At 36.9% G+C, this 26,454-nt stretch overlaps 1 protein-coding gene across 11 annotated transcripts in view; it reads right to left on the bottom strand.

The window, feature by feature from the left end:
• The window catches only part of DNAH9 (dynein axonemal heavy chain 9), a 755,194-nt gene that overhangs the window by 136,124 nt on the left and 592,616 nt on the right, over positions 1-26,454 (bottom strand). For all 11 annotated transcript variants that reach the window (XM_056817453.1, XM_056817454.1, XM_016430769.2 and 8 more), the window contains 3 exons: positions 22,132-22,272; positions 10,988-11,164; positions 6,393-6,515 (listed from right to left, as the gene is read on the bottom strand). In XM_056817453.1, the coding sequence (XP_056673431.1) occupies positions 6,393-6,515; positions 10,988-11,164; positions 22,132-22,272 (441 nt within the window). The remainder of the gene's footprint in view (positions 1-6,392; positions 6,516-10,987; positions 11,165-22,131; positions 22,273-26,454) is intronic.

The raw sequence follows: 26,454 nt of genomic DNA, 5'->3' as shown, positions 1-26,454 counted from the left end.
TCTCACCAATAGGTACATAGTTAAGCTGAACAGATATATAGGAACAGGAATGCTTTACCATTCTTCTATGCCACTAACCTTGCTTCCATCCTGGTTTCAATGACCATCATTCAAGGAAATATTCCTTGGGAATTTTGCCCTGGAAACTGCTCTATAGGTGCTACAGCTCCCATCTCCTGAAAAAATCAAAACTACAGAAAACCTAGAAAAGAAAGTTCTTACCACAAGGTCTTTGGCACTGTCGACATCAAATATGCAGAAAGAGATATGGTTTTGTCAATGAAAGTACCATTAAAAAAGATGCATTATTATCTGTCTTTCCATTGCTTCCAAAGGACCACTGAGGTCATTCCTTTAAACTTTTTATGTATATTTTAACCTTTTAAAATGAGAGGTCTGGAAAGTAAGGACTTTCATACTTTTCTATTTGTAACATTCTCCCTTAACCATAGTATTTTGCATGTAGTGAGTACATAAACATTATTTTGCATGTAGTGAGTACATAAACATTCTCATTCATTCATTTCAGGCTCCCATGTCACAATCTGTGAGTCATCTTTGACTCCTTACTTTACATACACACCAGAGCTGGTAAGTTGCTAAGCTTTTAAAATTACATTTCTACAATACTTGCTGAATCTAATCCCTTGCCTATACTAATGGCACTACCACCACAGCCTAGGTAGAAATGAGGAGGAAGAGAATTACAGGCATGGGGAACAGTGAAAATGCCTAGGGTAGGGAGATGGAAAGTCTTATGCCAGGCATAGCAAGGATGGTGTCAGTGTATTGGAGAATTATTGGAATGAAGGAATGTATAAGATTACTGGAAAGGTGAGGTTAGGTTTGTGTGTTTTAAAATGGCTCTGAACCCTGGGAGACTACATCTCCCAGGACCCTCTACTCCAGCTACCTCAGCCACACCCCACTTCCTTTGTGGGAGGTGTCTGAGAAGGAAAAAAAAAAGAAGGAAGGAATGCAAGTTTTGGAGCCTTTTCTAGAGAAGAGCCTTGCCCTGGGTAAGAGCCTTTGGTCCCCAAGGACCCTGTGGGAGATCTAATTTTCTTTAACTTTCCAGACCTTTATTTTCAGAGCAAAAATAAACCTATCTAAAGATCCATGAAATCTGGCTCAATTTAGCTAGAAGGAAAAGCCTGGTCAATTTCATTATTAGGCTACTAGGAGCAGAAAGGGACCCCAGCTACCTTCCCATCTTTTCCCTACCTTTTCCCTCCATAATTTTCCCATCACATAGTTATTTGGTGAAATTTGGCATCAGTTTTCTGATAATTCTTGGAGGGTGGTCCAAGACTATCTTAAAACACATTGTCCAAAATGGCCAGAAATGAATCTGGAAGAATTGAGAAGGATTGCTGGGTATGTCTCAAAAGGACATGCAGAAAAAATGGCAGAAACTAATGATTTATTGGAAACAATACAAAAGGACCTGAAAAATTTATATGATAAAATAGATAAAGAGGAAAGAGGGCATGACACTACACCAATACCACTTTCCCCTCTCTGAGAATCTAAATTTCAATCCTCGACCTGCCACTTCGGTGAGAAGAAGGGCTAAGTAACGATGAATTGTAGAAATCTATTCCAGGCAATCAAGGAATAATACCTAGTAGAATAATAATACTAATAATGATTTCAGGAACAACTATAGGAACAATAATTTCAGGAACAACAACTATCAGAATACTAACAGAAATACTTTCAGGAATCTCAATTTCAGCAATGATAATTCTGGGAACATGAATCAGGCAGACAACTCAAACCAAATGACACCACAACAATATCTCTTAAGTGGAGCTCATCTACAAATTGCCCCTCCATGTGGGGCAGAAGGTGGTGCCCCTTAAACTCTATTTTAATTTTGTTACCATTAACTCTTTTTAGTTTTGTCTCTTTAAACATAGCAAAACAAGAAGAACTTGTCAACTCTCTTACTTTATTTGTGCCATCCTGTATTTGACTCTTATCTTTGTTTGTGTCTTTATGGAAGCCTATACCAACTTGTATTTTGTGATTATCACTCATTATAGGAGTTTGATTATCATTTGATTATCACTCATTATAGGAGATATATATTTTTGAAATTATAGCACATTTCTTATAATTGTGTGTACAATTTAATTTTCCTAAGCACATGTCATCTACATAAATTGAAAGATGTTAGATTATTACATTAATGTAGGTTTACTATGTCCATTAGTTCTAACTGTAACTGCCTGCCCCCAAAGTCTTAGACTACTAAAACTTCCACTGGTATTTAAATATTATGGAACTTAGTACATATGTCTGATTCGAAGAAATGGGGAAAAAAAAGGAGCACAGATCTACATAGTGCCAAAGAAGCACAGATATCTATACAGTGCCACAGAAGCATGTATTTAAACTTGAATGATGCCAAAGGAGCACATAGGTCAAAAAGAGAAACCAATCCTGCTAGGTTTGCTGAGACTTGTTGAACATTCTAGGTCAATAAAAAAAGGAATTGAACCTAGTGTGAGAACCAAGTTTGTGGCACTTAACATATGTTAAGACACAGGACTCCTTGTACTACACTCCTTGTGAAATTTATATCAAGTACCTAACATTTGGCTATTCTGGCTCCATATTCTATCCCTGAGAACAAACAAAGAAAGAAGAAATATATCAGATCAAGGAATAAAAATCTAGTCCCTTTTCCTAACATTCTTGCTGTGTTGGTTGATGATGGTCCTGGCTGCTATAATAGCAAGGGGGACTTTGAAAAGGAAGGAACCAATGAACAGCTGTTTGTGGATTGAATTCTATGTGACACTTCCTCCCCCCATCCTTAACCTGAGCTGTTACCAAAGGAGTCAGTCAGGCTAGACTAAAGAGTAAGTCAGATTTTCCTTCAGTCTCCTCTTTGTAATGATGGAATTTGAAACTCCCCTTCTAACACATAGACTCTGATTCGAGTTCTATTATAAATCAAGATATCTAATTTATTTGGGTATAAAGTTGTTGAAAAAAGTAATGAAAGGATAATGAATGGATAGAGAGAGGGAAGAGGAAGTCCCTAAGATTTTCTTTCCTATATAGCTTTGAGGGTTTGACCAAGGAAATCTTTTCAGGAATAAGCTCTGGGTTCCCCTAAGGGAAAAAGAGAGTCCTTATCCCAAAGATTGGCTCCAGTTGAGAACTGAGATCTTCTGTTCAAGCAAAGGATTGGGAGATTTGTAATTCTCCCACCCAGCTCCAAAGAGTCCCAGATAAGAACTTTAGGTCTTTTCCTCCAATATCTTTTGAGCCTGGATGGAATTCTATCCCATCCCTCCAGGTCTTGTGAAGTTCCATTTGTTCCTCTTATGATGTATTTCTTCAAACTACAAATTTCCTTGTTTCTCGTCATCCCCTTGTCAACACCATTGAATGGTAAGTACATGATGTTGGACATGGATTACTTTAATTGGGCATTATTCAAAGTCCTTTTGAAATTTTGTATTTTTTTCTTATTTAGAATTTTTCATATAAAATTTAGGATTGCATGTTTAGAATTTCATCCAATAGTTATTTGGTTTTTATGTGCTATATTTTTTCTGATGAATTTAATTCCAGTAATTCATATGCCTCATGCCTCAGACATGTGTGTGACTTAAATGTTTTTTTATAGCCTCCTCAGGGGGGAATGTGTTTTTATTTCAAATGAAAATTTTTGTCATTTTAGGTAAAGAAATTTGCTGCCTCCCAGAATCCAGATGGAGAGGCAACATGGAGACTACACTTTAGGAAATCCTGAGAAAAAACCCAGATGCAAAAAAATCAAACTTTTTAGGATTTAAAAATTTCATTTGTTTTTGTTTAAAAATTCACTTGATTTGGTTAAAAAATTCATTTGTTTTATATATATATATATATATATATATATATAGTTATGAAGAAGGGGACTGCCCCCTGATTTGTTTGTAAAGAAGCACCAAGTATTTAATTTCCTTTTATTGTAAAATTTATTGTCATTTCCCCCTTGATTTGATGTATATTTTAATGTGATTGTAAATTTATTTGTGTTTGTTTGATCCATTGGGGAGACTAGTCCCCCAAAGGATCAGAGGTGGAATGTGCATTTTAAAATGGCTCTGAACCCTGGTAGACTACATCTCCCAGGACCCTCTACCCCAGCTTCCTTAGCCACATCCCACTTCCTTTGTGGGAGGGGTCTGAGAAGATATAAAAAAGAAGGGAGGAATGCAAGTTTTGGCACCTTTTCTAGAGAAGAGCCTTGCCCTGGGTAAGAGCCTTTGGTCCCCAAGGAACCTGCAGGAGATCTAATTTTCTTTAACTTTCCAGACCTTTATTTTCAGAGCAAAAATAAACCTATCTAAAGATCAATGAAGTCTGGCTTAATTTTAATTTAAATCCCTAGAATAATTATAGGCTAGAAGGAAAAACATGGTCAATTTCATTATCGGTCTACTGGGAGCAGAAAGAGACCCCCAGCTACTTTCCCTACTTTTTCCCTCCATAATTTTCCCATCACAGGTAATAAGGGCTTTAGAAGTCAGGGGACTTAATATTTAATTCTCATGGTAATAGGGAATTTATTGAAAAAGTGAAGTGACCTGGTCGTGATCTTCAGGAAGATCAATTTGATAGCTGTGTGGAGAATGGACTGAAGAGGGGAGAAACTTTACACAGAGAGACCAAATAACGAGCACGCTATTGCAGTATGGCAAACATTTAAAGTGATGAGAGCCTAGAGCATAGTGGCAGCAATCTATCTCTGTGGAGAGAAAAGAACAAAGGTAGAATGAACAGAATTTAGCAATCAACTGGATATAGGGGAATGAGGGAAAGTAAGAAGTTGAAGATAACACCTAGGTTGTCAGCCTGGGTGACTAGGAAGATTAGAGGTATTCTTGATAGTAACTTGAAAATCTGGAAAAGAAATCAATGCTTCAACCACAGCATTATTGCTTAGAGGAAGACTCTAATGGGTAGACTTTCAAATTGAAAGTCTCTCTAACACAAACCATGTAGATTTACATTTTTAATAATAAAGGGGACAAAAATTATGAGTTAAAAATTAAGTTCAATTTTAGAGTTATTTTTAAAAATTTGTTTAAATATAATAACAAAAATGTTAATGTTGGAGGCTTACCATTGGAGGTGGCCTGACTCTAACCAATTATTAGCTCTTTAACGTCTCCCTTTGGGAAGGGAAGGAATAAGCATTGTATTAAACACCTCTTTTTTAGGGGGAAGGTTGGGTACTCAATGGATTGATAAACAGACCTGAAGATGAGAGATTCTGGGTTCAAATGGCAAATCACTTAATCCCCATCACCTAGTACTTACTGCTTGCTCTTCTGCCTTAGAACCAATACATAGTATTAATTCTGAAATGTAAGGTGAGGGTTTTTTTTTTTTTTAAGTACTAGGCACTGTTCTAAACTCTTTACAAATATCTCATTTGACCTTCAAAGCAATCCTGTGACATAGGTGTTATTATTATCATCCCTGTTTTAGGACTAAGGAAACTGAGATTGACTTACCAAGGGCCATGTGGCTAGCATGTCTGAATCTACATTTGAAATCAAGTCTTCCTGCCAGATTCAGATAATCATAGCCAGAGATTGACACATAGCCTCATTGTATTTTTGTTTTCCCATCAACAAATTATAACCAAGAGATTGTGTGGCATGGTAAACAGAAGTCTTGCCTTGAAACCAGGAAGATCTGAGTTCAAGTTCTACCTTTTAATTTCTCTAATTGTGTGGGTCAATTCAGGTAGCTCTCTAAGATTCTAAATTGCAGAGAGAATTTTAGACTTGCATTGGTAAAGAGAGTTAACTCACCAGTGATTTCCCTATCATAAGGAAATTACAGGTCTAGGCCTTATCCCTAAATTATGGGGGGGGGGGGGGCAGCTCCCTATGAGAATACACTATGTTGCTCTTCTTGAAATCTAATTGTTAGACAAAGACTACATTGTTTATCACAACTCTACTTGCAACATAGTACTTCATTCACACATGGATGGGACCTGTGATTTGGTTGGTATTTGGAAATTCTAGATGTGGAGGTGTTCCTCTATCAATGTAGACTAGATCCTGCTCTGCATATGAGAAGTGAAGTCTCCCAGGTCAGCTTTCTATCCATTCATTACACCAAAATGTTTTAGTAGGCATATATATTTGTAATTTCTTTATTTGCCAATTACATGTAGTGACTTACTCTTACTGTTGAAATCATCCCCAATGTTTGAAACAAATCAAATTCTCTCTCCTCTAAAATCTGTCATAATGTAGAAGTTTTACCTTGGTGTTGAATGTCCCTCCCTTATTGTCTCAAGCCATTATGACCAATAGTAGTCAAGAACCTAGAGAGAATCTTCATTTTAAGAATGAGATAATACTAACCTTGATACCTCCCCAGGATTGGTTGGAAAGGAAATCCACAGGGCTCAGAACATTGGACTGTGCTGGGTACCGGAGAAGGAAGTCCAATTCAGCAGCATTGATTTCCTGATTCATCATGAGTGTCTACAAAATTGAATGAGAGTATATTCATGTAACCTCTAATACCATATCTATATATCCCCAGAGATTGCATTTACCTTGGTATTTGTTAATATTCAAGATCATATTTCTTATAATCAGTCCACTCTTACCACTTAAACTGTTCTATCAAATTCTGTTCTTAAAGAGGGCTGAAGTAAGGTTAGCAATATAAAGACTAGTTCTGAGTGCATCTGTTTCCTCACAGTGAACTAACCTTGAGAATTAACCACTTTATACCACTTACATTGCTTTGTCACTTCTTTGGATCTCTCTGTCATGCCTTTCTTCTCCAGGAAATTCAACATTAGGAAATCTCATTTTGGAATTTGCCTCATCTCATCAGTATACTCTGCCCCTCTGATTGGACCCTTTACCTGGAGAGCCTGACCATTCTCATTTCTTATGAGCTATACTGCTTTTAGACTTCATCATCACTTTAATGACTGAATGGAAAAAGGAATGGGGAGAGACTTGATGGGGGCAGACCTACCAGTGGGTTATCACAATAGTCCAGGTGTGAAGAGATAAAGGCCTGTACTAGAGTACTGGGAGTGTTAGAGGAGAGAAGAGGGGCATATATAAGATATTGTCGAGGTGAAATCACCAGACCATTGCAATTGATTGGATATGGGGTGTCAGGGATAGTAAGGAATTGAGGATAATTCCTGGGTTGAGAACTTGAGGAACTGGGGTGGGGATGGTGTTGCCCTATTTAGTAATTGGGAAGGTGGAGGAGAGGAGGCTTGAGAGGGACTTTTGAGAGGCCTTTTGGACTATTGAGTTTAATATGTCTACTATCAATTTCTGACACTTAGCAGTTCAGGGGAGAGAGGAATACATATTTTGGATAGAGGCCCTATGATCTTTGGGTTCCCTAACCTAAGGGCTGCCCCAGGCCAAAGGAAACATAATTCTCTCTCATTCTTCATGAGACAGAAGGTTGTAAATAGGTGAAGAGTTGGGAGAAGTGCAAGGATTAGGGGGTAATGGGGAGATATTGGCAGAGTTTCTGCCGCAGTAACTCTGTGTGGGTGCTGTAAAAATGGAGATTTGAACCACAGACTTCAATCCCCAGAAGTCCTTGGTACTTTCCAGAATTCCCTATAATCTCACTTGAGTCTCCACCTGGGCAAGATCACAATTAGTATTTAATGGGCTCTCTGCCTCCCAAGAGCTCTTCCTCTACTTGGACATTGCAAGATGTAGTGAGTAAAAAAAATTATGGCACTTTGCTTAATGATTGATTCCAGGACAAGATATACAAAAGATCCTTTGCACAGGGCCATAGAAGCACAAATCTAAACCTGAATTGTGCCAAAAGAGCACACAGGTCAAAAAAAAAAAAAAGAAACCAATCCAGGTAGGATTCATGTACTTCTAAGCCAATACAAAGGACTTGAACTTAGTGTGAAGACTTGAGATTGAGACTCTTAACATACGTTAAGAGGTAGGCCTTCCTTGTATCCATACTCTTTGTGAAAATGCTTAAAGACAAGTATCTCAAATTTGGCTCCTACCTGGCTCCTATAATTTAGTCCCTATTCTGTCTTTCATAGTGTGGCAAACTTTCTGTAGTCCTGGCTACTGACTTGCTTACTTGCTTATATCATTTTAATTGGGCCCTGATTCAAGGACCTGTTATAGATTTATTTTTCCTTTACTTAGAATTTTTACATATAGGACTTTGATTTCATACAGAAATTATCTTTTTTTATTTGGATTTTTTTTATTTTTTTTATTTCTCTTGCCAATTGATTCATATACCTCATACCTCAGCCATGCATCCCTAAATGATCCCTGTGTTTTTCAATCACCCTCTTTGGGGGGGGTATGTAAAAATGTAAAATTTATTATTTTAAATTGCAAAGTTTAAATTCCCTGAGAGAGAAATTTTAGGTTAAGAAACCTAAGAAAAAAAAATGCTACCTCTCTAAATCCAGAAACTGAACTGTTTGGAGAACACACCATGAAGGTGCCTCCACAGACCACAAGCTGTTCATGAGAAGATGAAGAATGAATTTTGGGTGTGGTTGATTGAACATTTACTTGTATGTATACTCTTATGCCAAAGGGGACTGCCCCCTAACTGGCTTTTTGTCAATGCTCCTAGCAATCATTGGTTTTGTTCTCTTTTCCTTTTACTCACAAATTATTGCAATCTTTAAGTTGATTATGTTTCCATGATCCTTTTGAGGAAACTAGTTTCCCAATATGATCACAGGGGGTATGTAAAAATGGAGATTGAACCCATTTGAACCCATTGAAGCTCAGACTTCAATCCCCAGAAGTCCTGGGTACTTCCAGAATTCCCAAAATCTCACCTGAGTCTCCACCTGGGCAAGATCACAATTAGTATTTAATGGGCTCTCTGCCTCCGAAGAGCTCTTCCTCTACTTGGACATTGCAAGATGTAGTGAGTAAACTGTGAATGGGCTAATCAGCCCTAGGCACGTGGTTTATTATTTTGTATCTTTGATTTCTAATAATCCTAACAAACCTCATAAAATATAATATTTTTATTACTATAGACTAAAATTAATTTTTACAGTCTCAAAGGATATGCTTGTGGGTGGTTTTTCTATGCTTATGAAGTATAGAGGTTAGTAAGGAAAGAATATTATATTCTCCAGTTAAGAACACGTTAAGAATCAGTATTCTCTAGTGTTTGTTTATAAGACTTATTTGAGGAAAAATAGCTCCATCACCTTTCATGGCATCCACAATGTCCTGTGTCCCCTGACTATAGCTTAAACATTGGTAAGAAAGTATAGGCCTTAGTCAGCAAAATGGAGTCTCTGTATTAATCTTTACTTTGGAACAGCTTACCTCTAGTCTCTTTCACCCATCTTTCTCCCCTTCTCCTTTCTGATTAATAAAGCATTAATTCTATGGCCAGATTCCTAATTTTTTAATCTTTACAGACTATCTTGATGAGCTTCTTGTATTCTTTGTCCTGCCAATTCAATTGTAATTATTCTCTCTGTGATGCATAATTTCTAGGGTTTTTTTTTTTTTGGATCATTAGTATCAGAGGACTAACCTTTCATTTTGTTGGTGATACAAACTAGAACCAGATTCTTAGCAGTTTTTGTCCTTTTTCTATAACTCTAATTGAGGAATAGAAAGGAGTCATACCAAAGTTTTAGTAACTCCATTTATGACTCCAATTAGTCCATCAGATAGTTTGCCAAAAAAAAAATCCTTAAAAGAATGTAAATTTCATGAGGTCATCAACTTTCAATTTTATTTTTCTATCCTCACTGCCTAGCATAATCTTGTTCTTTTCTTTTTAACTCTTATTTTCTATTTTAGAATTGATTCCCAGTATCAATTCCAAGACAGAAGAAGTGTGATAAGAATAAATGCTTTTTAATTGATTGATTGGTGCTTAGTCTAGGTTTAATCCCCTCTGTACTTAATTGGGTTGGTCTATAGACAACAAATATATATAATTGCAAAGCTTATAATTGAAATGTTTCCATCTTGTATCAAACAAGAATGTACTTTGACAAACCAGTAGAAGTAGGACTTTTGTAGAAGTTAGAATAGTAACAATGAAAAAAATGTTTACTATATAAACTTTAAAAAGCATTAAATAAGAAAAAAGGATTTTAAACAGGGTTAAAAGAAGAAAGTGGAATATATATGATAACTAAGATCTCTTCTGGTATTAATATTTTATGGTTCTATGACTTTTGGGGCCTAAAGTATAAAAGAAGTTGCAAAATGTACGTTCATTATTCATTAAGATGGAAAGAAAAGATCCACAACTAATAAAGTTATATGATGAAAATGTAGGATCCATTTGGTATGGATACATACAGTGGGTAAATTGACTATAGAGAATGAATTGTAACAGAGAGTTTTGTCTTATACTCCTGGGTGATCATAAGTAAGTTACCTCAACTTTTTAGACCTTAGTTGTTTTTTTTGTAAAATTAATACATTGGACCAGATTTTCTTTGAGATTCCTCCTTGCACTAAATCCTATTATATTATGAAATGGTGTCTGCCTAATGACTCATAAGCATTCTGGATATGATCATGGTAAATGCTTAATATATGTGCAGATATAGTTATATTTAAATATGATATACAAAATAATAACAAATAATAATATATTACTATATAATAAATATGTATTATAAATTATATAAAAATTTCCAATGCTGAGGGTCTTTGATGTAATAACTATTTTTACTCATGGACACATTCCCTTCTTTAGGACCTTAAGTCTCTGGGGAGACTTTAAACAAAAAAAAAATTTTTAAGTCTTGTCTGGGGTTTAATGATAGAGAGTTAGGCCTGAAGGTGGGAGGTCTTGCATTCACATCTGTCCTCAGACACTTCCTAGCTGTGTTACTCTGGGCAAGTCACATCACCCCATTGCTCTTGGAACCAATTCTAAGATGAAAGGTAAGGGCTAAAAATTAAAAAAAAATCCGTGTCTGTACCTGAAAGGTGACCTGGGTGATGTAAGTCAGCTTATCACATTCAAAAAGTCCCCTAGTAGTATACTGATATACAGAGAAGGTGATGTTGTCAATCAAACTGACTACTCTCTGTTGGAGGTTCTCATCAGCATCTGCCTTGGTCTTCTGTATAGCCTTTTGGAAGACAAGGCTGAAAGCCTAGAGGGAACAGAAAGGTTAGCTTTAAAATGTGATCATGTGATCGACCTTTTAAAAATGAGCACAAACTCGTTGTTTCTCCGGGAGAGGTATAGGACTCTTGCTTAATTGGATTTTACTATTTTTGCTGTTGTTATAAGGGTAGGTTCATTAGGTGGGAGAGGAAGTAATCCAGAAAGACTGATGCAAAAATAAAAGGTATTAATAAAAAACTAAATAATCTTACATTAAAAAAGGTGAAAAAGAAAGATGCAAATAATTTACCCGCTGCATAAAGTTTTCTTAGTCTGTCCTCTTCATAAGATATATAAAGATAATTGACACACATGCCTGTTAGGGATACCCTAAGTATTTAACTGCCTGACATTGACTTTCAAGCAAAAACCTACAACTGAATAAATGTAGAATGAAACAAGCAATAGTTAGGAACTGAAAAACCGAATTAAACTTCACTTCCATTTAAAACTACATACAAAGAGATGTGGTAGGTCCTAAGAAGGATACAAAGCTATTTGTAAGATAAGATGAAGGATTTTGTAAAATAAGGATGGTCCCTGTCCTCAAAGAGGTTAAAATCTAGTAGGGAAGCTAAAATATGTATATATATATCCAATTATAATACTAGTCATAATGTGTGTTTTGCATAATAAAAATGTGGAATTAGAAAAACCAAGATTATGTTAAACAGTACTTGATAACAGTTTAAGTTTAAGATAAAAAGACATTTGGAATCTAGTTGGGTTGAAGGGAAGGTAGAAGATTAATTCATGCTTATATTAAAAAATTAAGATATTATTGTTATCATTTATTGTTATTATGTATTATAAAAAGAAAAGGATATAACATAAATCAAAAGTCAGCAAAGGAGGCAGCAAAGGAATGATCGGGCAGGAGAAAACCAGGATAGGCCAGTGTGAGAAAACCAACAAAATATATAAAACAATCAATCAAAAATATTTATCAAATGCCTACATACTATGTGCCAGGCATTGTGCTAAGTGCTAAGGATAAAAAAGATGCAAAAGATAATCCCTGCTCTCAAGAAATTTACAAATATAATGGAGGAGACAATATGCAAACAAATATATACATATATATAAATTGAGCAAAAAATATACAAACAAAATAAAATGTGTAGAGAAAGAGAAAATGTGCAGAGCTTAGAGATGGAATGTCTTGTTTGTCTTGTTTGTGAAACAGAATGCCTAGATTGAAGAGTTTTTGTTGAGGAGGCATTTAGGTGGCTCAGTGAATTGAGAGTCAGGTCTACAGATGGGAGGCCCTTTCTCCTCTTCTGGGTTGGAACCAATGCATAGTATTAATTCTAAGATGAAAGGTGAGGGTTTTTTTTTTAAATAAAAAGTGCATATTGGGGAGTAAGGTGGAAAGGTAGGAGGGAATTAGGTTATGAAAGGCTTTGAATGCCAAACAGCGGATATCATATTTAATCTCAAAGGTAATTGGGAGTCTTGTTTGAATTAGAGAGTTTGTTGAATTAGGACAATAGGTAGGGTAGTTAATATGATTGGTGCTTTAGAAAAATCCATTAATCTCCTTTGCTGACTTTTGATTCATACAATGTCCTTTTCTTTTTATAAATCTTTAGTGACTCCATTAGATGTTTTGGGTTTAAATATCATCTCTGTGCAGATAATTCTTATATATGTACATATGTGTATAAAATATAAAATATATAATAATATTATGATTCTTATATATAATATTTTCAGTCCCAGTTTCTTTAGAGTTCTAGGACTGCATCAACAACTTTCTTTTGGATGTTCCAAGCTGGATGTTCCACAGGCATCTCAAAGTTAACAATTCTTCCAAACTTTATTCATTGTAGAGCCATTTTAGTTGCCCAGGTTGCAATGAGTGTTATTCCCTGACTCCTCACTCTCACTCATCCCAATATGCTATGAAATCTTGTCATTTCTACCTCGCATCATCTCTTTTGTATGTCTCTAATCACACAGTCGCTATCATTGTACAATCCCTTCCTCTTACCTGGACTATTGCCATAACATTTTTGTTGCCTTGCCTCAAATCTTTCCCTATTCCCTATCCATGTTCCATTCAATTGCCAATGTGATTTTACTAAAGCACAAATCTGATTATGTCATCATTATTTACAATCTGGACCCTTCCTTCCTTTCCAATTTTGTTACATTTTCTTCCTCTTTTTACTCTCTTTGATTCAGATGCACTAAGCAATTTGGTGAAGTTTAAATTTGAAGAGAATACTCCATCTCATTTCTCTTTCTTTGTACTAGCTGCTCCAGTTTTTGGAATGCTATTCCTCCTTACCTCCTTCTCTTGGCTGCACTTCAAGACTCAGCTCAAATTCTGACTTCTAGAAGATTCCTTGTCTTATTCTTCCAGTTGCCCTTTGAGATTATATTCTTTCTATTATGTATAGGGTTGTGAGACATTGGAGCATTCTCCAAATTCCTACCCTCTTTTTCCTGTATGCCCTTTCTTTTGTGTTCAGAGTATGAAGATTACACACAGTTTACTCACAATTTAGGTCCATGGGAACTGGGAGGATGGATACTTTCCCATGCCTCTCTATTACTCTGGCTCTAAGATATGGGGCCAGGGAGAGTAAAAGTGTTTGTTTCTGTTCTATTTAATTTGGTCTTCTCAGTTTTAGGTGCTAGTGATCCCTATTGGAAAACTTTTAAGTCATGGTGGCCTTGGAGCCAGGATACCAGTGAGAATATTGTAGACAGATAGTTTGACTTGGGAGTTAAGCCTGAGGTGGTGGTGGGTTGGACTTGGAAAAGGGTCTTGCCTTCTAAAGAAACTGAGCTAGCTCATGAAACTAATTCTCTTCTCTCCAGATGATGAGATAGAATAAAGACAGGAAGATTAAATCCTATGTATTAGACAGTAAGCAATTTGTGGATTTATTAATGAGCCTTTGATTTTTTTTTTGTTGTAAAAGCTGATTTGACTGTTAGTGTCTAATACAACTGGTATGCAGGGGACACCTCTTACAGTTGGGGGAATTGGAAATAACTAATGGGGGCTGGAAACTTTTGCAGAGTCTAGACAACTTCAGACTCTGTAAAGGGAACCAGAAAATAATAGGGGGAAAATGTAATATATCTGACCTTCAGGCAGAGGAATGGCCAGGGTAGTCATTGTTTCATGTATTTATCTGATACATATACCTATTTGTTGACATGCTGTCTCTCTCAATAGAATGTGAGATCCTTAAAAGCTGGATTGAAAGTAGGTTATTTTCTGCTTTTGCCCAAGCAAGGTAAGAGGAAGAAGAGTATTGGCCAAAATTTGATGCGGCTTGGAAAGATTTAGACTGGGGACTTTTCTGCTGGGTAGGAGAAGTTCAGTTGAGTGGTTTCCAAGTGATGCCATGGATGTAACCTATTAAATATTTAGCCAATTCCAGTCATATAGCCAATAAAAGAAGGTTACTCCCACTCATATGGTAGCAGAACTCAGAGAAATAGGGTACTCACATGTTAGGAGTTTGGAGAATGCTTTGAGTGATTTTATGTGTGTATATAAATACATAATTAATATCACAGCACATGATAAAAATTAATAAATAAATGTACATATATTTTAACTGACAGGGATGATAATTCAAAAAACTTTTCAGAACATTTATCTAATCTGGAACTCTCTATATTAAGGACAGTATGAAAAAAAATTTGTCACTTGCATTTATTCCCTTTCCCTTCTACCCAGTTTTCTTTTCTATGCAGATTATACTGCCTAATCCAGTAGGTCCTTTTGTCCATGTCAAGGGAGTCAAGATGGCAGCGTAGAAGCAGCAAAAGTTTAGACCTCTGAATACCCTTCCTTACCAATTACAAGCTAAATTCTCCTAGGGGACTGAAAATCAAACCTAACAACAAGACAGAGCAAAGGAACCCTCCTACTGGACTCAATTCAAAAGGTACACCCCCAAAAGCTGGAATTCAAGAAATTTGGGTTTAAGGGGATGACAGAAGGAAGGTCGCAGGACCCCCCCCCCCCCAATTCCACCTAGAGCACTAAGCCTCCAGTGGCAGCGGGAACCTCTGGGCCGGCAAAGGTGCTGGTCTGGAGGGTGTACCTTGTGGGCAGGGCTGTGCCAGGCTCAGGGTGTTGAACACAGGTGGTGGGGAAGGAACTGGAGAGGGAGCCTGGTCACAGTGGCAGAGACCTTCCATATTGCTCCAGCCTTCCAGGAGGTTTTGGCCTCAGAGCACATCCAGCCCAACCCAGCTGAACTTAATCCCATCAAAAGTCTTCAGAGCTCAGGGAAGCAAGGACCACTCGTTTTTCCCCCACCTACAGTGCTAAGCCTCCAGCGGCAGTGGAATCCACTGGGCAGGCAAAGGCGCTGGTCTAGAGGGTGTTCCCTGTGGGTAGGGCTGTGCCAGGCTCAGAGTGTTGAACACAAGTAGTGGGGAAGAAGTTGGAGAGGGAGCAAAGGGTTGAAAACCTGGTGAGAATGGCTGAGACCCTTCATATTGCTCCTGCCTTCCAGGAGGTTTTGGCCACAGAGCACATCAAGCCCAACACAGCTGAGCTTAATCTCACCAAAAGTTTTAAGAAGTTATGGAAGCCCAAGCTCCAACACACCTCCCTCACAGACTGTTGGACTTTAATCCAATCAAAACCTCCACAGGACAGGGAAGCTCAAACTCCAACACCCCTTAACCCCCAAAGACTTCACTGAGAGATCTGGCAAAGCTAAAAGAGGGGAGACTGTCAGAAAACCCCAAAACCAAAAAAATGAGAGGAGCAAGAGCACAGACAAATACGGGGAGTAAAGAAGGGGGTAAATATGAGCAAGCAACAAAAAAAGAAAAAAGAAATTACAATCAACAGCTTCTATACAGACAATGAACAAAGAGTAAACTGAACAGAGGAGGAGGGATCATCAAACAATAAATCAGAAATCCAAGCAAATTGGGTACAGGCTTTGGAATAACTCAAAATGCAATTCAAAACACAATTAAGACAGGCTGAAGACAATTGGGAAAAGTACTTAAAAACTAAGATAAGTCATCTGGAAACATAAAATAGTGTCTTGAAAGCCAAAATCAATCAGTTTGAAAATGAGGCAAAGGAGATGAAAGATGAGGCAAAGGAGATGAAAGATGAGGCAAAAGAGATGAGAGATGAGGTGAAGAGAATGAAAGGTGACCTCCAAAGAAAATCAGACCAGAAGGAGAAGGATGACCAAAAAGCCAGGGATGAAATCCAGGCTTTAAGAACCAGAATATAACAACTAGAATTAAGTGACCTCACAAGGCAACAGGACACTATAAAACAAAACCAAAAGAATGAAAAAATTGAGGAAAATATGAAATATCTCATTCACAGAAGATCGAGAAAATCATTCTAGGAGAGACAGTTTAAGAATCTTTGGTCTACCAGAAGACCATGACAAAAGAAAAAGCCAGGACATAATACTACAGGAAATTATTCAAGAAAACTGCCCTGATATTCTAGAACAAGAGGGAAAATTGGAGAGGGAAAGAATTCACAGATCACCTTCTGTTCTTAATCCCCAACTGACAACACCCAGGAATGTTATAGCCAAATTCAAGAACTATCAGACCAAAGAAAAAATATTACAAGCTGACAAGAAGAAGCCATTCAGATACCAGGGAACCACAGCGAGGATAACACAGGATCTGGCTGCATCTACAATGAAGGACCCAAAGGCATAGAATATTATATTCAGGAAAGCAAGGGACCTAGGTCTACAACCAGGAATCAACTACCCAGCAAAACTGACTATATTCTTACAGAGGAAAGTATAGTCATTCAACAAAATAGAAGAATTCCAAGCATTCATAAAGAAAAGACCAGACCTGAACAGAAAATTTGATGTCCAAGCACAGAACTCAGGAGAAACCAAAAAAAGAGGGGAAAAAAAGAAAATAACAACAAAAATTTTCTAAGAGACTCAATAAGTTAAAATGATATGTATCCCTATAAGAAAAGAGGTCATTGGTAACTCTTAAAAACTGTTGCTATCACCTGGGCAGCTAGAAGAATTACACTTAGAGGGAACAGAGACAAACTGTAGAGGATGAAAGGACAAGACATAAATAGGTATATAGATATATGCATGCATAAATACATATACACATGTGTTTGTGGATATATATATCCAACCAGAGCTAAAATAAAGAGGTTAATACTAAAAGAAATGTGAAAGGAAACAAATGAGTGTAAATTTATATGTCACAAAGAAGCACATGGCGGGAGGAGGGAGAACATCTATACACTAGAAGGGTAAAGAGGTTGGAGATAGGAAATACTCAACTCTTACCTGCTTTGAAACTGACCCCAAGGGGGAAGAACAATCAAATCCATTGGAGCAAAGAATATATTTGCGCCCTATAGACTGGTGGGGAGGGAAGCAGTACAAGGGAGGGAGAGGATGGGGGGAAAATTTTGAAAAGACTACAAGGGAAAACAAGGGGTTGATAAAAAGAGAGGGGGTGTAGAAATGGAAGTAAAATAAGGGTGGAACTGATTATAAACAAACATTGATGTAGAAGGAAATAGTAAAAGAAGAAAAGACTGGACCAGGAGTAGAAATCAAAATGCTGGGAAATACAGAGTTAGTAATCATAACTCTAAATGTGAATGGAATGAACTAACCCATAAAACACAAGTGAATAGCAGAGTGGATTAGAATCCAAAACCCTACAGTATGCTGTTTGCAAAAAAAACACATGAGGAAGGTATATATGAATAGGGTGAAAGTAAGAGGATGGAGCCAAATCTATTGGGCATCAACTGATAAAAAAAAACAAAACAAAACATTACCTTCCACATTAGAATCTATACTGTGTAGAAGGCAGGAGTCACAATCATGATATCTGACAAAGCCAAAGTAAAAATAAATCTAGTTAAAAGAGATAGGGATGGTAATTACATCCTGATAAAAGGCAGTTTAGACAACGAGGAAATATCTGTACTCAATATGTATGCACCAAATGGCATAGCATCCAAATTTCTAAAGGAGAAACTAGAGGAGCTCAAGGATGAAACAGAAAAACTATACCAGTGGGAGATCTGAACCTTCCTCTAACTGAACTAGATAAATCAAACAAAAAATAAATAAGAAATAGATGAGAGAAGTGAATGAAATGTTAGAAAAATTAGAGTTAAGTAGACATGTGGAAAAACATAAATTAAGACAAAAAGGAATACACGTTCATTTCAGCAGCACATGGTACATTCACAAAAATTGATTATGTATTAGGGCACAAAAACATTGCAAACAAGTGCAAAAGGGCAGAAATAATAAATGCAACTTTCTCAGATCACAATGCAATGAAAATAATAATTAGTAAGGGTACATGGAGAGATAAATCAAAATTAATTGGAAATTAAACAATATGATTCTCCAAAAATGGTTAAAGAATAAATCAGAGAAACAATAACTTCATTGAAAAAAATGGTGAGACATCCTTTCAATTCCTATGGGATGCAGCCAAAGAAGTACTCAGGGGGAAATTTATATCCTTTAGTTCATATATAAACAAATTATGAAGGGCAGAGGTCAATGAATTGGGCATGCAAATTAAAAAACTAGAAAGTGAACAAATTAAAAACCCTCAGATGAAGACTAAATTAGAGATCCTAAAAATCAAAGGAGAAATCAATAAAACTGAAAGTCAAAGAACTATTGATTTAATAAATAAGACTAAAAGGTGGTACTTTGAAAAAACAAATAAAATAGACAATGTACTAGTCGGTATAATTAAAAAAAGGAAAGAAAAAACCAAATTGATCATATCCAAGATGAAAAGGGAGACCTCACCTCTAGTGAAGAGGAAATTAAGGCAATCATTAAAAACTACTATGCCCAATTATATGGCAACAAATACGGCAATCTAGGTGATATGGATGAATACTTACAAAGATATAAATTCCCTAGAATTAAAGAAAAGAAATATTTTACCTAAACAACCCCATATCAGAAAAAGAAATTGAACAAGCCATCAAAGAACTCTCTAAGAAAAAATGTCCATGGCCAGATGGATTCACAAATGAATTCTATCAAACATTCAAAGAATAACTAATCCCAATATTTTACAAACTATTTGACAGAATAAGCCAAGAAGGAGTTCTACCAAATTCTTTTTACGACACAAATATGTTACTGATCCCAAAGCCAGGCAGATTAAAAACAGAGAAAGAAAACTATAGGCCAATCTCCCTAATGAATATAGATGCAAAAATCTTAAATAGGATACTAGCAAAAAGACTCCAGCAAGTCATCACAAGGGTTATCCACTATGATTAGGTAGGATTCATACCTGGAATGCAAGGATGGTTCAATATAAGGAAAACCATCCACATAACTGACCATATTAACAAGCAAAATGACAAAAAAATCACATGATTATCTCAATAGATGCAGAAAAAGCCTTTGATAAAATACAACACCCATTCCTATTGAAAACACTAGAAAGCATAGGAATAGAAGGACCTTTCCTAAAAATAATAAACAGTATATATCTTAAACCATCAGCAAACATCATCTTTAATGGGGATAAACTTGAAGCCTTCCCAATAAGATCAGGAGTAAAACAAGGATGCCCATTATCACCTTCATTATTTAATATTGTACTAGAAGCCCTAGAAGCAATTAAGAAGAAAAAGAAATTGAAGATATTAAAATTGGTAATGAGGAGACCAAGCTGTCACTCTTTGCAGATGATATGATGATTTACTTAAAGAATCCTAAGAATTAACCTAAGAAAAAGCTAGTCGAAATAATCAACAACTTTAGCAAAGTTGAAGGATACAAAATAAACCCGCATAATTCATCAGCATCTATATATCTCCATCCCAGTTCAGTAGCAAGAATTAGAAAGAGAAATTCCATTTTAAAGTCACCCAAGACAAAATAAGGGATTATCTGCCAAGACAAACACAGGAACTATATGAACACAACTAAAAAAAACACACAATTAAAACCAGATCTAAACAATTGAAAAAACATTGATTGCTCACAAGTGAGACTAGCTAACATAATAAAAATGACCATCCTACCCAAACTTATCTATTTAGTGCCATACCCATTGAACTTCCAAAAAACTTTTTTTGCTGAATTAGAGAAAACCATAACAAAGTTCATTTGGAAGAACAAAGTATCAAGGACATCCAAAAAAAATACAAAGGAAGGAGGACTTGCAGTCCCAGATCTCAAACTATATTACAAAGCAGTGGTCATAAAAACAATTCGGTACTGGCGAAGAAACAGAAAGGATGATCAGTAGAACAGACTTGGGGTAAGTTACCTCAAGAAGGTCTATGACAAATCCAAAGATCCCATCTTTTGGGACAAAAATCCACTATTTGATAAAAACTGCTGGGAAAATTGGAAGACAGTTTGGGGGAGATTAGGTTTGGATCAACACCTCACACCCTACACCAACATAAACTCAGAATGGGTGAATGACTTGAACATAAAGAAGGAAACTATAAGTAAATTAAGTGAACAAAGAATAGTATACATATCAGACCTTTGGGAAGGAAAAGATTTTAAAACCAAGCAAGACTTAGGGACTCTTTAGTCACAAAATGTAAAATAAAAAATTTTGACTATATCAAATTAAAAACTTTTTGTATAAACAAAACCAATGTAACTAAAATTAGAAGGGATGCAACAAATTGGGAAACAATCTTCATAACAAATACCTCTGACAAAGGTCTAATTACTCAAATTTATAAAGTTAAACCAGTTGTATGAAAAATCAAGACATTCTCCAATTGAAAAATGGGCAAGGGACATGAATAGGCAGTTTTCAGCCAAAGAAATAAAAACTTTTAATAAGTACATGAAAAAATGTTCTAAATCTCTTATAATCAGAGAGATGCAAATCAAAACAACTCTGAGGTATCATTGCACACCTAGCAGATTGGCCAACATGACAACAAAGGTAAGTAATGAATACTAGAGGGGATGTGGCAAAGTGGGAACACTAATTCATTGCTGGTGGAGTTTTAATTTGATCCAAACATTCTGGAGGGCAATTTGGAACTATGTCCAAAGGGCAATAAAAGACTGTATGCCCTTTGATCCAGCCATAGCACTGCTGGGTTTGTACCCCAAAGAGATAATAAGGAAAAAGACTTGTACAAAAATATTCATAGCTGCTCTCTTTGTGGTGGCAAAAAAATTGGAAAATGAGGGGCTGCCCTTCAATTGGGGAATGGCTGAACAAATTGTGGTATATGTTGGTGATGTAATACTATTGTGCTCAAAGGAATAATAAAATGGAGGAATTCCATGGAGACTGGAACAACCTCCAGGAAGTGATGCAGAGTAAAAGGAGCAGAGCCAGGAAAACATTGTACACAGAGACTGATACACTGTGGTACAATTGAATGTAATGTATTTCTCCATTAGTGGCAATTCAGTGACCCTGAACAACTTGGAGCAATCTACAAGAAAAACCACTATCCACATTCATAGGAAACATTGTAGGAGTAAAAAGTCCAAAGAAAAACAATTGCTTGAATACATGCGTCGATGGGATATGGTTGGAGATGTATACTCTAAGTGACCATCCTAGTGCAAACATTAACAACATGGAAATAGGTTCTGATCAAGGACAGAAGTAATACCTAATTAAATTGTGAGTTGGCTGCTGGAAGGGTTGGTGGAGGGGAGGGAGGGAAATAATGTGATTATTGTAACCAAGGAATAATGTTCTAAATTGACTAAATAAACTAATTCAAATGGAAACACACAAAAAACCCCAATAGTCAAAATTCCAAGAGTCAAGAAAGTAGGAAATTCAGTAGAGAATTAAAAGCAAAATATCTTGCTGGTTTGGTGTTCCTTTTAATGATTTGTAGAAGCTAGTAATGTAAATGGACAATCCAAGTGGTTTGTCTTCTAGTGGAGAACTGGGCCTTAAAAAAAATGACAGATAATGCTGAAGAGAAGAGTTGCAATGAGAAATCACCTTGAGAGAAAACTGATACATGGGATGGATTTTACTGAGGTCATTCATGATGAAGTACAGCAAAGACGCACGTGCTGCCACTGGCCGGTAATGCTCTCTGGCATCATTAATTTTTATTTCTGTTATCTTGGCTTCCTGGACCTGTTTAAAAAAACACATTTATTTTACTTAGAATATTACTCTTCTTTTTTTCAAATAAAAACCTCCATATAAACAAACTATAGAGTCCTAACTTGTCTGGATAAAATGAGGCTTTAGGGAAATACTTTACAAGAACTCTCACCCCCCCCCCCCCCAAATATTTTCTCTAGGCATAAAACATTAGTGTGTGTAGCTTTTAAATTTCCTTATCTCTATTCAGTTCTATAATATTTAAAAGATTTTTGTTGGTAGTGGGGGGAATACAGCAATTAAATCAAGTATGAGGGAGCCTCCTGTGTGGAAATTCCCTCTATCAATGCAGATCTTACAGCCTTGGATTGCTTTTGGGTTTACTGAGAAGTTAAATGACTTGCTTCCCGTTTCAGAGGCAAGGCCTGATCCCATATCTTCTTGGGTCTTAGGGCAGTTTTCTAGTCATTACATCATAATGCTTCTCTTTTTATATATTCCTCTTACTTTATAAAGCTGTAACCAAGATGTGCTTGAACTTCATGTTCTGCTGTCTTTATATCATTTCACAAGGTTTTAAAAAAATATTTATATAACTGATACATATTTTGTTGAGGCTAACTAGTCCTTCTGAGCTCTCTTTCTCCCATATTATATCCCATTGATATCCCTAACAATATTCCCCTCACTCTTTCCTCCTATTCTTTAGTTTATGGAGGACTGGTCCTTCTTGCTAAGGCCAGTCACTCTATGTGGGCTCTTAAAACTATCCCCCTCCATCTCCTCTGGAAGATTGCAACTTCTTTCGTTATATTTTATCTTTAATGACATGTCCAGATCTCACATATTCCTAAAAAATCCCTTCACTATACTTTCAATTCATCATTCTTTATCACTCCACCTTTACCCTGTTAAATTTCTAGGGTAAAAAACAAGGATAAAACCCCTCATTGTGCAATTTTCTCACATCCCACTAATTTTGTTCTCTATTGATTTCATCACTTGATTGAAGCTGCTCTTTCTATGATATGATTGATCTCTTAGTTATTAAATTCAATGGCCCTTTTCATTCTTCAGGCTTTTTTTATCTCTATAAAGCTTTGGGTATTGCTAATCACCTACTCCTGCTGGATAGTCTATTCAAAATAGGCTTTATCAATGCTGCTTTTTCCTGATTCTCTTCCTGTCTGATTGTTCCTTTTTAGTCCCCTTTACTAGATTGTCATCTGTATCCTGCTCTAATACTGTGTATTGGCTCCAAGGCAGAAGAGTGGTAAGGGCTAGGCAATGGGGGTCAAGTGACTTGCCCAGGGTCACCCAGCTGGGAAATGTCTGAGGCCAGATTTGAACCTAGGCCCTATAATCTCTAGACCTGACTCTCAATCCACAGCTGCCCCCTCCTGCTCTTTTTATAAGAAGGTGTCACAGGTGTCCTTCTGAATGGGTTGTAGGACCACTTTGCCCTTCTGATTTACCAAAGAAAGATGTGGTAACCCATAAGAACTCTTGAATTGTGATACGGAATCAGACTGTCTCTTGCCAGACTTCTGGCAAGTAGTCTTGCACTAGTATATAGTTAATAACTGTACTCTGTAATTTTTGCATTGTGAAAATAAAGTTGCATTGAAAATCATTAAAAAAAATATCCTATATCTTTTCCCCTTCTTTTTTCTACATTCTCTTTCATAGACTCCTAGGGATATAATTAGGATCTCTAGGAAGTTGACTCTTAAATGTACACAGCAAGCTTAAGAAGGAAAGAAAGGAAGAAAGAAAAAGATCTAATACAGTACTGAACATATTTAATATTTCAACAATTCAATTCAACCCATATATATTAAGCACAGATGGGATGGAGGGCCCTAAGCTTGATGTTGGGAAAGATACAAAGATCAGATAACATATGAACCTTATTTTTATTAAATGTGAAGTCTAGCAGGGGGCAATGACTTATATGTAGATAAGTAAGATGCAAAATAATGCATACAATTGTCTTAGAGTCCTGAGAGAGGAAAGCTCTGATCCCTTTGAAGGGATTAGGACGATTTTCAGGAAGGTGGCATTTGAACTGTTTTAAAGGATTTGCAGTGGATACAGTGCTGGACCTGGCATCAGGTTCAGATTCAATCTCAGAAACTTTCTAGCTATGTGACTCTGGAAAAGTCACTTAACCCTGTTTACCACAGTTTCCTTATCTGGAAAATGAAATGGCAAAACAAGTTAAAGAAAGCCAAGAAAACCTCGAATGGGGGAAATGCTGTGCCTATCTGTTTCAGAACAGAGATGTGAGCCATCCCTCCAAGGCCTTGCCTCTCACCTCTACCCAGGAGCAGAATATCTATCCCACATTTCTTCTCCTATGGGAGGGAGGCCTCTAGACTGAGAAGTCCATGGTAGTGACAACATCTGGGCTATGGGGGTGCCCTCGACCTAGCTCTCTGCCTCATGGGGACCCAGAGCTCAAATTGGGTTGTGGTTTGGTCCAGTTGCCATTGTGGGGCTGGACTGCCAAGGCCTTCACTGAACCAAGGCAAGGTAAGGCCATCCTGATGGGGAATGCCATTCAGGCAGACACTAGATCATTAATGATCACCAGGTAATAGCCTTTGTGCTTCCCCTTGGGGCTTCATTCCATACTAATTTATTAGGGTTAATAATGTTGGGTCCTTCCAAGCAGCCAAGTACATTTGTGTATGGTATGTAACCTTAAATTCAGAGATACTTGCAAGAAACAAACAAACAAAAAGTCTTTTTTGGATTGTGTATATTTTATTTTTTTCCTTCTGCAAATCATTGTCATCACAGACATACAGTGCCCTTTGAGGAGGATGAAAGTTAGCACCATACCAAGGATTGCAAGAGCTAGCCATAGCTAGGCCTGATAGAAGAAGCTATTCTTCTCTAGTCTTATATAAAATGGCTGTGCAACTTCCTTCAAGAAGTTCATCTACCTCCTCTCTTCCACTGACCTCTACAAGGGACTGGCAGCATTATGTGGAAATGCCCTCAGTTCACTTCAGAGTTTGGCAGTGAAGATATGCCTCCCCAGGTATAGGCATCATTATATATTTCACCATCAACCTCTTGATGAGGCTAGCACTCTTCTCAATGGAGCAAAACTCTACTGTAATTTTACCATTCTTTTATCTGTTGACAACAATGTTCCACTGAAGCTTGCTGTCAAATTCTGGAGACCCTGACATCCCTCACTTCCCCAGAAGGCCTTCCAGATGGGGGCATCTTCATAGTTTATCAGCTCCACCTCAAAGAACAGAGGCTCAGACAACTGTTGGCTGGCAGTGGCTTCTTCCCAATAGAATTCTGAGAATGAGTGGTCTTTTGATACCTTCTATTGTATCTCCAGCAGTTCTCTGGTTCACCTGAATCCTTCCATGTGTGTTTGCTGAACCACTGTTCCATCATTGTAGGGCAAAAGGGGACTACTCAGACTTCAGTTCACAAACTTTACTACCTTGGCTGGGTGACAGCAGAGTAGTGTGAGCCTGTACTCTGGATCTCTTATAAAGGTGAGCACAGCTCTTAAAGGAAAGGCCTCTTTCTCATAGATTATCTTATTTCCATAGACAATATAGTCACTTTCATTCCTCTCAAAGGTCCCCACAGTTAGTGAAGAAAGACTGATACTGACTGGACTCTTTGGGCTTGTAGGTGTGATCTTTGAGTATGGTCTTGCCCAAATCAATAAAGGGTTAGTCCCCAGGGGATAGCTGACTGAAAAGATATCCAAGATCTCAAAGATGTCTGCTTACTTTAATGCAATATAGAGTTACTCTAGAAGCCTATATTTTCATATGTAATCTCCTTAGGGAGGAGAGGCACCTTTAGCAGAAAGTGAATGGTCTTGGGTACCCTTTGGCAGAGGGAACAAGGTAGGCTCAGTAGCTAGTTGCCAGTTCAGTTGTAGTCCAGCCATAGGGACATTAAGGACCATATTTTGCACATGTACCAGCAGTTTGGGGAAACTCAACATCCTCAAAGATTCATTCAAACTCCGCAGACTAATGGAATGGCTTCTTCCTAGGACCTCCATTCAAAGTGAAGTTTACCAAGAGAATATATTTGATTTTGTTTCTGTTCTAACACTCTATTAGAATATATGAGGCAAAAAAGGCACTTCCAGTAAAAATCCTTTGGTTCCATTAGGGAAAGGGATCTCTGACATTATAATTATGATATTCCCCATTGACAATG

This window comes from Monodelphis domestica, chromosome 2 (genome assembly GCF_027887165.1).
Source record: "Monodelphis domestica isolate mMonDom1 chromosome 2, mMonDom1.pri, whole genome shotgun sequence".
NCBI classification, from domain to species: Eukaryota; Metazoa; Chordata; class Mammalia; order Didelphimorphia; family Didelphidae; genus Monodelphis; species Monodelphis domestica.
This window is presented reverse-complemented; position numbering and strand designations above follow the sequence as displayed.